The sequence below is a fragment of the Oryzias latipes genome, chromosome 4 (genome assembly GCF_053564925.1).
Source record: "Oryzias latipes strain Hd-rR chromosome 4, Olatipes_Hd-rR_3.1".
In the NCBI taxonomy this organism is placed as follows: domain Eukaryota; kingdom Metazoa; phylum Chordata; class Actinopteri; order Beloniformes; family Adrianichthyidae; genus Oryzias; species Oryzias latipes.
In genome coordinates this window covers 15784904-15799592 of record NC_136240.1, presented here as the reverse complement: position 1 = coordinate 15799592, position 14689 = coordinate 15784904, and the positions used below count along the sequence as shown (strand labels likewise).

The 14689-nt window shown below is 42.6% G+C and overlaps 2 protein-coding genes across 6 annotated transcripts in view; both read right to left on the bottom strand.

Moving 5' to 3' along the window:
• Nucleotides 1-52: 52 nt before the first annotated feature.
• On the bottom strand, nucleotides 53-3548 carry ndufa7 (NADH:ubiquinone oxidoreductase subunit A7). Its single transcript, XM_004067908.4, has 4 exons — nucleotides 3246-3548; nucleotides 2949-2998; nucleotides 446-583; nucleotides 53-258 (listed from the first exon to the last, which is right to left on the bottom strand). Exons 1-4 carry the CDS (start codon nucleotides 3294-3296, stop codon nucleotides 171-173), a joined length of 327 nt encoding a protein of 108 aa, XP_004067956.1. The 5' UTR covers nucleotides 3297-3548; the 3' UTR covers nucleotides 53-170.
• Nucleotides 3549-4293: 745 nt separating this feature from the next.
• Nucleotides 4294-14689, bottom strand: part of mast3b (microtubule associated serine/threonine kinase 3b) — a 32577-nt gene continuing 22181 nt past the window's right edge. For all 5 annotated transcript variants that reach the window (XM_023954235.2, XM_023954236.2, XM_023954238.2 and 2 more), the window contains 16 exons: nucleotides 14598-14689; nucleotides 14061-14269; nucleotides 13850-13988; nucleotides 13597-13729; nucleotides 13337-13502; nucleotides 12970-13071; nucleotides 12649-12771; nucleotides 12356-12468; nucleotides 12011-12177; nucleotides 9826-9947; nucleotides 9519-9719; nucleotides 8541-8767; nucleotides 8264-8386; nucleotides 8034-8170; nucleotides 7588-7772; nucleotides 4294-7470 (listed from right to left, as the gene is read on the bottom strand). In XM_023954235.2, the coding sequence (XP_023810003.1) occupies nucleotides 6347-7470; nucleotides 7588-7772; nucleotides 8034-8170; nucleotides 8264-8386; nucleotides 8541-8767; nucleotides 9519-9719; nucleotides 9826-9947; nucleotides 12011-12177; nucleotides 12356-12468; nucleotides 12649-12771; nucleotides 12970-13071; nucleotides 13337-13502; nucleotides 13597-13729; nucleotides 13850-13988; nucleotides 14061-14269; nucleotides 14598-14689 (3363 nt within the window). In that variant the 3' untranslated portion in view covers nucleotides 4294-6346. The remainder of the gene's footprint in view (nucleotides 7471-7587; nucleotides 7773-8033; nucleotides 8171-8263; nucleotides 8387-8540; nucleotides 8768-9518; nucleotides 9720-9825; nucleotides 9948-12010; nucleotides 12178-12355; nucleotides 12469-12648; nucleotides 12772-12969; nucleotides 13072-13336; nucleotides 13503-13596; nucleotides 13730-13849; nucleotides 13989-14060; nucleotides 14270-14597) is intronic.

Here is a 14689-nt window from a genome sequence, read left to right as displayed (position 1 = left end):
AGCATACAATCCATCTTCAAATGCCAACATGAACAAAAAATACTGCACAAAGTTAGTGAAACAACATTTTATTCAGACTTTCTAATGTACAAGACAACCAAAAGCAGCTGTCATCTGGGTTTTCTCTGCAGCTCATGAGGATGAGAAGGTGAGGAGCTTTGTTCATCTGCTCACAGGTACGGCTGGTCTGTGGAGAGCGGAGGGGGTTGATAAACAGATCCTGGTGTCACTGGGACCTTTGAGGTCTCCACAACTTGACTGGAAGAGATCAAAATATAAATAATGTTAAAACATTTCAGAACAAATGATCTGACGTTGGATGTGGGAAAACTGAATTACAGATATGCTGCAAATGTGCAGAATGTTGGTAAATATCACAAATTGCATATATTTTGAGTTTTTTGTGGCAGTGTTGTAACAGTAATCAGACTTTTTTGATTCTTACCTGCCAGCCGTAAGAGCCTTCTGTGAAGACATCACAACTGTGGCGGGTGCAGACTCCCTGCGGCCGTCTCTAGTGAAATAGTAGTTGTTGGCGTATTGGTGACTTGGACCTACAGGAAGTTTAGGTGGTGGCTGCGTTCTGCAATACAAAAAAAGAAACAAAACAGTCATGGAAAAGCATTTTATTTTAGTGTTTGTCCAATATGTCTGCAGCTTATTGAATAAGCATGTGTAACACTAGTTACATAGATTTATCTTTCAAAGTGGATAACGCAAATAAAATTTGCTAAATTTCATTACATTTTTAGTGAGGGAAAAGAAAAAGAAAAAAAATGATATTGTCTGTCCATCTGTTCTTCGTCAATTCTTCATCTTAAGAAGGGTTACGGTGGCTGCTGGCGTCCATCCTAGCAATGACAGGGTAGAGACGGGCAGATAGCAGCACCGCAGACAAAGGAGTGCACAATAAAGTCACCAATCGATGCGCCAAACAGGATTTTGGTTTATGGGAGTGAAAATCCGTGTAATCACTAGAAGAGCATGCAAACTAATTATGTTTTCACCCAAGAGGACACAGCAGGGATTTAAACAGAGGCTTTTTTGCTAGGAGGCAAGCAGTCACAGCGACAGATACCCAGCATCACTAATGCAACATGACCAAGCCTACACATACAGTGGGGCAAAAAAGTATTCTCGAGGTCTGCAGATACACTTCAACTGTGAAAGAATAGGAAAAAAAGAATCCAGTAAAATCACATTCTAGATAATTTATTTGTAGAATGGTGCAGAGAATAAGTATTTGATCAATAACAAATGTTCACCTCAATACCTGGTTGTCAATGACAGACTTTAACTGTTTCCTGCATGTCTTTACCAAGTTTGCACACACGGGCTGTTTTGGTCCATTCTTCCATTCAGATCTTCACAATGGGTGTGATGCTTTGGGGCTTTTGCTGGGCAACACAGACATTTAACTCCCTCCACAGATTCTCTATTCGGACTGATGTCAGGACACTGGCTAGAAAACTCTAGAACCTAGAAATGCGTTTCATGTAGTCTCTCCATGGTTGCTAGGGGGAATGTATTTGGATTGTGGTCATGATGAAAGATCCAGCCATGTTTCATCTTCAGTGGTGTCACTGATGGAAGGAGGTTTTAGCCCCAAATATATCCATACATGGCTCCATTCATTCTTTCCTTAACACAGATCAGTCAATTCTGCCCCCTTCGCAAGAAAACAGCTTCAAAGCATGATATTTCCACCCCCATGCTTCAAAGTGTTCTTGGGATGCAACTCAGCATTCTTCCATCTCCAAACACAGCGAGTGGCGTTTATACAAGAGTGTCATGTGGTCAGATGAGACCAAATTCCCCCAATCCTCCTCTGGATCATCCAGATGGTCTCTGGAGAACTTTGAACAGGTCTGGACATGTGCTGGCTCAAGCAATGGGACCTATGGAGCACTGCAGAATTTGCATCCATAATGACATCATGTGTTACTGCAGTAAGTTTTGTTACTATGGTCCAAACTCTCTTCAGGTCATTGACCAGTTCTCCGATGAAGTTCTTTGCTGTTTAACAGATCATTTGTACCTCACCATGTCAGATCTTCCATGGAAACCCAAATTTAGAGGGGGGACTGATCTTTTCAGTGATCTTGTGTTTCTTCCATATCTTAATAACTGCTCCAACAGTTGATCTCTTCTCACAAAGCTGCTTGAATATTGTAGATTGGTTCATCCTAGTCTGGGTCAGGTCTACAATCTTGTCCCTGGTGTCCTTAGACAGCTATTTGGTCTCGCTCATGGTGGAGAGGTTACAGTCCGGTTGTTTAAAGTTGTTGACAGGTATTTTTTATACAGATAAAGAGTTCTAAAAGGTGCTATTGATCCAGGTAAAAGTGGACTCCAAAAGAGCGTTTTAAAGAAGTAACAGGTCGGATAGGGACCGAATTCTTGCTGCTTTCTAGGAGATAAAGACTTGTTTTCTATGCTATTATAAACCTAAATTCATTAAAATTCATACAATGTGATTACCTGGATTATTTTTAACTTCTGTCTCTTGCAGTTTAAGTTAATCTCTGGTAAACATTAGACATCTCTCATCTTTTTAAGAGGGACAGCTTGCAGAGTCTGTGACTGATAAATACATTTACCTCATTGTTTGTGTTTGTATTCAGCCTCTGCAGGCATGGCATTTACCAAAACATGATTTACAAACAAATGTGACAAAACTTGTATAATTTTAGCATATTCTAAAAGGGAATCTAAATAAAATGGCTGATGTGGAATGGCTAATATTATACTTTTTACACAAATTTTTGAAATGTTTTCAATTTGCAATGATTGACCTATAAATGTCACAGCACAGAATTTTGTTCATGGATTTACTTTGATCCTCTAGAGTTGAGGATGGTGTAACAGCTGGTCCTTAAACTACAATTTTCCGTCCGTAAAAAACTACTAGCTTCTTCTTGTTCTTCTGTGTGTCAACATCGTCTTACCGTTTTGCTATCTCTTCATAACGCAGTTGCAGTTTAGATTGAAGGTCGTGCTGGGGGAGAAAAAAACACAAGATATTGTGAATATGCGTTTACTTCTAACCTCAGTTCATCAAAATTAACTAAGGACATTTCTTCACCTGTTTTCATTTCAGACACACTAGCTAGCCTAGAGTCAGTTAGCTGGCTATAGGTGACTATTGATTTAACTTTTGGACGTGAATTACGTAAAAAAAATCCCACAAACAGTTTTTTAAAAAAATATATATTTTCAAGTCAAAACGGAGTGTAGTGGCATACCCCTGATAAGAAATTTCGCAGCCTTTGAATTAGTTTGGTAGCTGTAGCCATGTTCGATGTTGTGAAGGACACCGGTCTTCTTCTACTGTCGTCTGTCCAATTAGTCCTCAGCTCAGTACTGACACCTGGCGCTGTACTATTAGCTTACACTTTGTCCTTAACTAACATTTTGCAACGTTTTATCTTTAAAAACATATCGGGGGCGATTTTTATGTTTTTGTATGTTTTAAACAGATTTAAATTTTTAAAATTGGTAGGGCTTTCTATTTATTATGTTTTTATTTTTTACGTTTACCCTTTCTTGTTAACGCTCATGGTGCGTTCACTGACACTCGGAAATCAGAACAAATCCTGTGTGACTCAAAGATGCCCTTAGCAAACAGGTAGGGCCTTTTACAGGTAGTATAGACTGAGTACGTGTAGTGTAGAAAGTTGAGCAATTGAATACTTCTTCAGCCTGAATTGGAACGCTGTATGTTTATAATATGGATAGTAAATAAAAGTAAACAACACGTAAACTGTCTAATTTTCAATACAGACTAAGCATACTTGTAAGCACACTTCTAAGACTACTTTTTTGCAAAGGTGAACATTTTCTAAGGATCCAAAGGACACATATTAACCTAAATAAAATTTGACAGAATTGTATATTTAACCGTTATGTGCAAATAAATCCTTGCAGGAGTTTGAGCAACTCTTGCTAATCAATTGGTCAATGGTTCAAATCCCAGTCTTGGCACAGGACACTTAACCTCAATTGACACAAGCCTGTAATCTCTTCCTTATATTAAAGTGTCTGCTAAAAGAATCGAAGACAATGCCAGTAGAGTGACAGTAAATGAGGGGTTGGTGGGGGATTGAACCTTTAATGACCCCACATAAACCTCATTTATATGGTTCAATAGGATCCTAAAAAATATTTTGTTTTAAAGCTGTTATGAGAATCACGAGTATTTTAATTCCATGAAGTATGAAAGCTCAGCTTGGCTTTTGTGTAAATGTCTGTTGTGCTTGTAATCTCACAGACCAGCAGGGAATCAAACTCAACTCAAAGGAAAATACGATTTATTTTTGCACAAAAACACAGTACAGGGCGGCAATGCCGATATACCATGCAGTCAAGTATTACACCTGTGTGCTTGTCTCATGCAGCATGCACCAAATAGGAGAATCCACAGGAGAACATGTGCACAGACAAAACTTTGATCCAACAATTTGTTCTTATAGTGCCTGAACACCAGCGTATCTTACATCTACTGACCTCCTGTGGCTCCAGCTGCAACCATCAGACACTGAAGTGGTGGAGGGTTGCACAGTGAGAAAATACTGTAAACTTACATTCACAACAAGAATCCTGCCGTTTGTTTTTTTTTTCTTTAAAAAAAACTGTTGACAAAATGTTTTGTACTGAAATTCCCCTCAAACGTGTCGCTTAAAACATCCAGAAATGTGCACACCGTGTATGAACTGTGTTTTAGATTCCGTGATTAGTTTACCACAAAAATAGTAAGTTGTCATTTTTTTTATCTTTACAAAAACGGATTTCATGTCCACAAAGTGAATAAATCGATTGGGCAAAAACGGATAGGATAAATGATCATTTAAACACACCAATCCTTAGAAAACAGGCCAAGAAAAAAAATGCTACTTCCTGTATGTGAAAACATACAAAAACCTTTCCCAGTCTGGTGCTTAAGTAGAAACAAAAAGTGGTATGAAACTTGTGAGAGGTTTTACATGGATGTATCAAAGAGGAGCTTCATCGTATAACATCCACAAGCCTTTGTACAGTACTTTGCTCGTTTGTTCATTAGCCTGCAGAAATTACTGAGACATCGGCTCAATTCAACTGAAAGGGTTTTTTAAAGCTGCATAAACCAAAGTATACATAAAAGTTGTCCAAAACCATCGACCCAAACTTGAAACTCCACCTCTGCTGTAAAAATAACAAAAAAAAACATCTCACCTACACAAAAATACTCCAATGTGGTTGTGGGAGGAAAAAAATGGAAAATAAAGGGGAACAATAATCAGCAATGTTCTACAAGTTAAAATCTCCCCAATTCTTGTTCTTTGTGCGTACCAGTTATACAACCTTAAATACATTTGACGTTATAGACTGCCTCCGTACCAAAATATTAAAAAAATATTTGTACAAAACAGAATAATACAAGACAAAAAAACCTACATTTTTGCTCAAAAAAGCCCTGGGTTTGGATTCACCCAAAATATGTCCCTCTGCTTTTTCTCCAAGTTTGCCCTTCACAGGTTCTCACACACCTTTCATAATAGTGCACTATTCTGTCTGATGTAAACATGACTGCAGGGAAGAGAATGCATACATCTATAAAATGTCAAATTGAATTGCTCAAATTTAGAAGTTTAAAAGCCTTCCAGAGAACTGACACCTTTTTCAGTCTTCTCAAATCTTGGCACTTTGAGCCCTTCGTGTCGGCTTCTGCAATAGATTGTTCTTCAAAGTCGCAGCCAGGTTGTGTCTCAGCACGATCTGCAACACTGACTGGTTGAAGATGAAACAATGGTGTGAGTTTCACACTTGGGAGGATTATGAATAACAACAGGTCAGTAGCTTCTTTACTTCTTTCCAGCATGGCTGTAGTCTCATAAAGCCGTTTCCAATTTTGATAAGCCTGCAGAAAAGGGGATGCAAGAAAAAAAACTGTTGTTCCCCACGCGTGTTTTGGGTTCTGCTACTCTAGTGTAAACAGCCACTGAGAGGGACGGAGAGGAAGAGAGGCCTGCCCTGACTTCTGTAAAGACTTTTCAGACATTTTGGTCCTACAGTATTCCAGCTTTTACCTCCATATCGACGCATCTCAATTAAAAAAATAGACATTTCTTTTTAAGAAAAAAAAAAAAAAACATCCATTCAAGACATAAAAGCACATATGGGTACAAAAAAGATTAGCCTTGGCTGTTCTAACAAGCTCCTTCATTCCCCGCCATGAATCTTTCACACGTTACAAACTTAATAAATACAGTCAGAGTTTGCGTTGCCTAAAAGCAAATATTTACAATACAAAATTCAAGTAAAACCTTTTCCCCACGACTTCAGCTGGTAATCTTTGTACAAAAGCAGTTCAAATTAACCTTTTTTGCTTTAATGATGCCCCGTCACTTTCTCGCATGTTCTTTTTGGGGGGGGTTTCATCTCTGCAGTCAGTCTTAGCTGATGCTGGTGTGCAGGGAGTAACCACTTCTGCTGACTCAGAGGAAGCAGCTCCTGCTGCCTGACTGCTGCCAGCAGGAGGAAGTGCTGCTTGTTGCTGCTGACAGGAGGTCATCTCCAGCTCGGGGTTGTCGTTGGTGCTTTCGCCGTCTGAGCACGGCTCCCACTCATCCTGCTCCTCACTCTCCGTTGAGCCCTGCACGGCGATCTGGGGCACCAGTGTGAACCTCCTTACGACGGGCACCTCCAGCTCCACCTCCTCCCCGCTCTGGGGTCGAATGACCATCCAGGGTACCCCCCTGTGCTGCTGTTTGCTTTGCGCTGACTCCCCTGGAGCCGTGGCCCCCGCGCTGCCGTTTTTCTCATCGGGCTCATCGAAGCTCACCTCCTGCACTGCCTCCTGCTTTTTGAAGGAGTCCCGCCGCTCCGACAGGTTGAGTTTCCTCATAACAACCAGCTGCTCCGATCGCTCCGTTCCAGAGTCCCGCATTCTTTGCCCGCCGATGAACCCCCCGAGTCTGCTGTGGTCTGCCCCAATATGAAAACCTCCACACGCTCCCTCTGTCTCCGTGTCGCCCAGTAGGTCACCCTCCCCGTAAAAAGGAACTTCCAGCGTGTGCCTGCGGGGGGCGTATGACTTCTTGTCAGCATGATATACGCCAGACAGCTTCTCAGCAGACTGCACCCTCTTGAGCAGAGGAGATCGGGGAGGCTCTGCGCTGCGGGGGCGGACAACATGTCTAACGATAGTGGGAGGTGACAGGGTTTTGCCGTGATACGTGTGCAGGGCCTTGGCAAAACCTGGCAGGGGCGAGGGCGAGCGCTGAGGAGATATGGGCTGGTTAGACAAAGAGGAGGAGTTGCAGGCCAGGGGCGAGGGCGGGATGTTACTGGTCGACTTCCGCCGACCGACCTTTGAAAAGCGCTGCGTACTGAGTTTGGAGCCCAGCCCGTGGAGGGAGTTGGGCCGGATGTGTGCTGCTGGAGAACTAGGAGAGCTCGAACATGGAGATGTACTCTGAGGAGAGTTGTTTTCTGCGAAGCAAAAGCAGCAAAAATTGATTTCTTTTAAGTACTGTACATCACTAACCCACTGACTTTACCTCCTTTTTACTATCTTCAATGGTTAAAGTACAGTAGCACTGAACTCACCACAGCCCTGATGGTCAGGGGCGGGGCTCTTGCAGGGCGTGGAGGGACCGGGAGAGAGGCTGTGAGTGGGAGAACCTGGAAGGCTCTCGCTGGAGGAAACGGAGTGATGGAGACCTGAGGAGAAGCTTCGACTGCTGTGCATCACTGAGCTCTGCTTGGACAGCTTTTTAAGGATGCTTCGTCGCCTGAAAGAAGAACCAGAATAAATGAGATTTCATCAAAATTTAAAAAGAGTTTTCTTTTTTTTAACACATGTCCATTTATTTCCACGTATACACATCAAAAGTAATAAAGTTGAGCATCCTCTGCTTTAGTTTACATTCATATACTAACAGTTTCTAACACTAGAGGGCAACAGCGAGCAAACAAATGACGATGATGAGAGACCGGGAGAGACCGGGTGGGGGGCAGCTCAACGGAACAAGAGCCAAACTGCAGATCTTCACCTGTCATAGTTGTCCCTCCTCTTGCTCTTCTTGCTGCGGCGAGCCATCTTGCCTTTGTGTTTGGTTTTCCGCGCTGGGCCGACTTTAATCGAAGTGTTTTCCAGCGCTATGGTCTGTAGAGTCACCTTGCTGCCGCTCTAAGGGGTTCAAAGGAATCAAAGATGTCGGTGATCAAGGCCACAAAAACTTGCGTATAGTAACAGGTAAGCTACTGTGCAGGCAGAATCTACCTTCAGCAGTAACTCGATCATCTCTGGGTGGACCAAGCCTTGAACGGACTCCCCGTTCACGTGGGTAATGAGGTCTCCGGTCCGAAGACCTGCCTGGTAAGCCAGACTGCCTTCCTCCACACTCTTTATAAAAAGAAAAGCCAAAAGAAGAGTTTCATTTCAGTATTAGATAGTAACCTGCAGCACTCAATTCTAGTTTGGGATCATAAACAGCTTCATGTTTCAAAACACAAAGAAGTTTCATTTATTCGTCTTCAAGGCTTTGATAATAACGCACCGACACCATGTGATGTACGGTGTAGACGTCGCTGTCTCCCATGTAGACCCGGATGGCCTGCACTGTGAAACCAAACTTCTTCCCAGAGGTGTGGATGACAATGGGAGGCTTCAGGCTGGCAGAGCTGAGCGACAGGTCCCTGTTGGGGGACGAGTCCCGGGAAGAAGGGTTGGAAGACAGCGAGCGAGGTGAGATGGGACTGGGCTGGAGGCCGATGGGCGAATCATCTAAAAGAGACATAAAAAAACAAGCAACTCCAGTTTATAGTATTTTAAGTTTGGATCCTTTTTACTTCCACATTTAAGTGATATCAGTGCTAAGCTCACATACTAAAGCCTGATTTCTACTGGTCCGTCTGTGGGGCATCTCTGTTGCGTTAGCACACAAAAAATAGAACGTTCATTAATCAATCAGAATGTTTACATCGCCTCCGTCATGTCTGGGACTGACAGGTCTGGGTTTCAAAATAAAAACTTCAGCTGAAATTTTAAAACAAAGTACACAATTTTATATTTAGGGTGACGTGCTCATGCGATAACGCACATTAACACAGCAGATAACGCTTTTGTCGTCCATTTTCACCACGAACGACAAAAGTTTAATTTTAGAGGAACAAAAACACAATTTATGCATTTTACGAGACTCAGTGAGGACGGAGAGGGCATGAGGCCTGGTTGCTTAAATTTTGGATGACATACTCAACATGGGCGTGGCAGGACAAACCACCCCCCCTGGGAGCCAGGGTTGAAGGGGGTGACGGAGACGGAATGGAAACAATGTAAAATAACTGACGTCAGGAGACGGACTTCCCACCTAACACAAGGGAGGCGCACCGCAGACAGACCAGTGTAAGTCTGGACCCATTAATTGTGTTTGAGCTGAAATCTATGATTACTGTAAAACACACAAAACCAGCAGTTCAGCTTTGAGAAAGTCCATTTTCTTCTGGACCTTCAGGGAAGTCAAACTTCAGCACACCTGTGGTGATGATGAGGGAGAGCGCAGAGACAGAGGCAGATTTAGGAACCTTTCCAGCACAGGGAAGCCTCTGTCTGTCCGGTGTCTCCAGCTGGTTTCCAAAGCGCCGAGTTCCTGCTGGATCCTTTGGTGACGAGTGTTTGGCCCCAGTGCTGTTGCTGCGAATCCGGATCCTCCGCAGGTTAGACACCACCACCTCAGCTGCAGCGGAAACATAAAACATGTTTAAGTGCACTCACCGTTGATGCACGGAGGCAGAAGCATCTCCAGCTAAAGAGAGCAAAAAGTAGGAGGGGTCTGGATTTACCCTCGTCATCAGTGGACAGGGCAAAGCGGGGCATTGTCTCCAGGCTGTGAGTGCTGCTCATCACCAGAGGGCTGGTGCTCCTCTCAGACTGGGAAGAACTGGAGGAGGCCCGAGGACGAAGGCTGAAACCAGTCCAAGACCAACAGGATCATTGAATCAGCCAGTATAAGGTGACAGCATCAGTGACTAAAGTGCTTTGCTTCAAGGTGGTCTCAGTTAGTTTCCAATTGGACTGAACTTCCGTTTGCTCTGAGATTCCCGTCTGAAAACAATCCGTTCCCGTTTGTGGAGCAACTGAAACTAAACGGCCGCCGTGGCCGACGTAAACCAAGAGGAATGTAGCAACTAATGAGCCGTGGACAAATATGAAGCAAAGATTGTCGTGTTATCAAACAAAACAAAAAGGCTTCAACTTTTTATATGTTACAACGTTTATTTTAACACAGCTGAAAACGCTTCTTACATGATTGTCTGCGTCTCGTTATGCGGCACGCGGCCAGTTGCTTTGCCCCACCCTCGCAATTCTTCACTGATGAGTGAAGAGATCTTTAGGTCACGGGGTTTGTTTACAAGCTTTAGTCTGGACAGGAAAGTCCCCTTGACACCAGTCTGAATACAGACCAAACGCAAGGTTCAGGACTCAATCCGGACCAAATTAAGCAGACTGGGCCCGGTCCAAACGGTTTTCATTTCATCATTTAAGGCTCACATATCACAGGCTTGGAAAACTGCTTTTTATTCACCTGTGCAACATAGCTAAGAGCAGAAATATCATGTCTAAAAGTGATGCTAAAAAACTCATCCATAATAGGCTGGATTACTGTAACTCTTTGCTAGGAGCGTTCCCTAAAAGTTCCTTAAACAGTCTTCAGCTTGTTTAAATCTTGTTTAAAATGCACCAACTAGATTGTTAGCAGGAACTAGCCGAAGAGAACACATCACTCCTGTGTTAGCTGCACTTTACTGGCTCCCAGTTGAATCTAGAATCAAGTTAAAAAATCCTCCTGCTAACCTATAGTGCATTATATGGTATGACCCCATCCTATATCAAAGACCTCATAGTGCCTTACCAACCAAACAGAACATTTTGCTCCACAAAATCCAGGACTGCTTGTGGTTCCCAGAATTTGTAAAAGTACAGTTGGAGGTAGAGCCTTTAGCCACCAAGCCTGTTTTATGGAATAACCTCACAGCTCATGTAAGGGAGGCCGACATAGTTTCTACATTCAAAGTTATGCTTAAAACAGTTCTCTTTGGACAGGCTTATTGCCAGACGAGCTAGTACTCAGAGATTATTTAACTTACAGTTAACAATAACAATTAGTTGCTAGTAGGCTGCTCCAGATCCTGCCTGCATCCCTACCAATCTACGACCTGACCCGACCCCTGCACCACACACTTCAAGGGACGATTTGATCCCATTCAAGGGGGCCTCCAGATCCCGCCTGAACTACAATCTATCTACAGACTACTGACAAAACTCCCCTCTATCCCTCTACACCCCCCCCCCCCCCCTTTTTTAAGCCTAGCTCTGACCTGAACCCTAAACTTAACCCTTACCAGAAGCTGGAGAACATATGGTGCACTGGGGTTCTGTCCTCTACTCTCATCTACTTCTTCTCTCTATTCTTCATCATTTATTTATTATTCAGTTCTCCATGCCTCTGCTTGGTGCAGTGCAATTTATGCATTGTCCCTCTTTCCCACTCCCCTCTGGGGGAATGACTCCAGATTCCGTGTTTGTATCAAACATGAGAACTGTTTAGCACCTTCTGTATGTTGTGTGACCACAGTTACATCTTCTTGCAAGGATAACCCGAGTTCATACTTAAGTTTTGGTCTGGTTTGGGTTGTGAGATGAAAACACACAGAGCAGAGGGTTTTTTGCTTTGCATTGTGGTGTTTTGGCTGCAGCTTGTTGTAAAAATGATAAATGTGTTTTTTGCTTTCAAGACTAAACTCCTATCTTTAATGATCTTTGCATATTGGTATGCTTGCTTGGACTATTTGTTCTTATTCATTTTTTTTGGCTTCTTCTCACGTAAAAAAGTCCATTCAAATGGGTGGGAGAAATGCAGCAAGACATTTCACATGCATGGTCTTTAAAAAGAACCTAAACACGATTTGTGTTTAATAAATTGTCTGCTTTCAGCAGAAAATCTTTCTATTTCACAGCAGTTTTCACCTGGCCATGCGTCCAGAGTGCTTCTTTTCCACACTGCTCTCGGCAGAGCTGGGGGAGAGTCCAACTCCGCCCACTTCTCCACGCTCCTCTTTCTCTTCACTGTGACTGCGGTCTGAGGAGAAACTCAGGTTGGACGGCGTCGCCAGATGTTCTGTGCTGCTATAAACCTTAAAGAACAGACGAAAAAGTGTTTTCAAAATGTTTGATGCTCACAATGTTTTCAGCATCGTGAAAATGTTTTCCCACCATGTGGTAAAGATGTGTGTTTGGGGGATGTGTGTGTATACATATGTAAAACGCACAAACCTTTTATTTTATTGTCTCATTTTCCCATGTCATATTTACCTTGCTGAAACGATGTGACCACGAGGAAAACTGCCTGATTTCTAATGAAGACTCCTCATCATTAGTTTCTTCATCTTCATCAGATGCTAGATGATGGTATCGATCTGACCGAGCTGAACAGCAAAAGAAAATAACAAGCAAAAAGTCAGAAATTAGTGTCTATATGTCAAACAAAATGCAGAATTTCATACAATTATCGTCCCAAAATCGAACATCTATAGATTTTTTTTTTGTCAGTCAGTACTGGATTAAAAGATGCTGTTGTCCAGCTTCTATAGCAAGCACAGACTTACTGTCAAAGTAGCTGGTATCGTCTTCTGCTTCCAGCTGAGGAATAAACTCAGCTTTTTGCCGGAGGAGTCCATTCCAGTCCAAACCCAGAAAAAAGGGGTGCTGCTTCACCTCTGAGGCTCCGCCTGCAACCACAAAGCTTTCAGTAAATCAAACACCAGACGAGGTTTACTGATGTTAAAGAAATTCTTGTCCTTCTTGCATTTATCTCAAGCCAGTTGCGTGACATGTTTGCAAAATTTCATTTTCTTTTGTTTACTTTAAAACTGACTTTTGTCCAGTCTAAATCAAGTCCTGTGGTTTTCCATATTCATCGGCAGTACCTGTTCCCAGGCGCTCCAGAGGGTTCTGGCTCAGCAGGCGGGTAATCAGGTCCTGAGCATCTGCAGGTAAAGCATCATCTCCCTCTGGCCAGACGATTTCATCTGATCACCATAGAAACAGGACAATTAAACAACAAACACAAGCAAGGCACTAAATCCGAATGACTCTGAGTTTGGAGCCAGATATAAATTTGGAATAACTTGTAATAGTATATTTTAATACTAATTCGAATTCTGAGAGACCAAAAAAAGGTAACTGTGCCAGCTGTGGACTATTTTATGACCATATTGGCATGAAGCTGTTCAAGTTTAGTAAAATAAATAAATAAATTGAAAAAAACATTTTTTTTTTTTAACAAATACTCACCACTGACAACCTGACCAAAAAGCTCTTCCGGGGTGTCTCCAAAAAAAGGAACACAGCCAACAAGAAACTCATAGAGGATGATTCCCATCGCCCACCAGTCCACCGGCTTCCCGTATCCCTGTCGAAGGATCACCTCTGGGGCGATGTACTCCGGAGTGCCGCACACCTGCACAAGCAGTGATCCAAGCTCAGTTTGAACCAAACTAGTGTGAATTCTCTTTTTTTTAACTTCCTTTCCTTTCCATCTCAAACGGCCTCACCTGTTTGTCTATAAACTCCCGTGTGTCTTTCTCCATGTGGCCTTCATACAGGTTGGTAGTCATGTTCATCAAACCAATTTTAGACAGACCGAAGTCTGTGAGTTTGATGTGACCCATGGATGTGATCAAAAGACTGTAAGAAATAACAAAAGCACTGTCTTTATTTTCAGATGTTTTAATACAAGTCTGCAAAAAAAGGTAAAGTGTAAAAGTTTGATTAATTGCCAAATGGTAGGAGAAGTGATGTTCTCACTTGTCAGGTTTAAGGTCCCGGTGCACGATGCCATAATTGTGAAGGTACTCCAACGCCAGGACTGTTTCTGCAAAGTACATCCTTGACATTTCCACAGGCAGAGGACCCATGTTCTTGAGCAAAGTGGCACAATCTCCACCTGCACAACAGAAAAGAAACTGATTTAGGATTAAAAAGCTGAAACGGATGCAGCAGGTTCTCTGAACGTTACCTTCTACATACTCCATGACCATGCAAAGGTGACGCCGCGTCTCAAAGGAGCAGAACATGGACACAACGAAGGGGTTCTCAGCAAAGGTGAGGATGTCCCGCTCCACAAAGGCCTGTTGGATCTGGTTCCTCAGTACCAGATTTTGACGATTGATCTTTTTCATGGCAAACCTTTGACGAGTTTCCTTGTGACGGACGAGATACACCGCGCTGTTTGACATGAGATCAAAACCTGAATTAGACTTCTGATCTTCTACATTCACAGCTTTTGCATTGTTGTACAAACATACAACATTATAATTAACTCTGGAGAACCCAGAGGGTCAGGTTTGGCTGCTTATTTTTTTTTTTTTTTTTTTTTTTTTTGGCGAACAAACAAACAAAACAAAAAGTCAAATTAACTTTAAAAGCCCAGAAGAAATTTGCTTTTGGGGTTTCCAGGGTTAAAAGGTTTCATCAAAACTTTTTATATTTTGTTAGACAGATGTTGAACAATTTCTTTGCAAGGCAATAACAGGTGAAAGCTGTTTCCTCCCACCCATAAGCTCCGTTACTGATGAGTTTCATGGTCTCAAAGTCACTCTCAAGGGGTTTCCTCCGAGTTGGAGTCAGCGTCTGGGGAGCTTTATT

Coding starts and splice junctions, on each gene's coding strand:
- ndufa7 (XM_004067908.4), bottom strand. CDS start 3,296: ATGGCTACAGCTACCAAACTAATTCAAAGGCTGCGAAATTTCTTATCA. Junction 584..2,948: donor TATGAAGAGATAGCAAAACG/GTAAGACGATGT, acceptor TTTGTATTGCAG/AACGCAGCCACCACCTAAAC. Junction 259..445: donor AAGGCTCTTACGGCTGGCAG/GTAAGAATCAAA, acceptor GATCTCTTCCAG/TCAAGTTGTGGAGACCTCAA.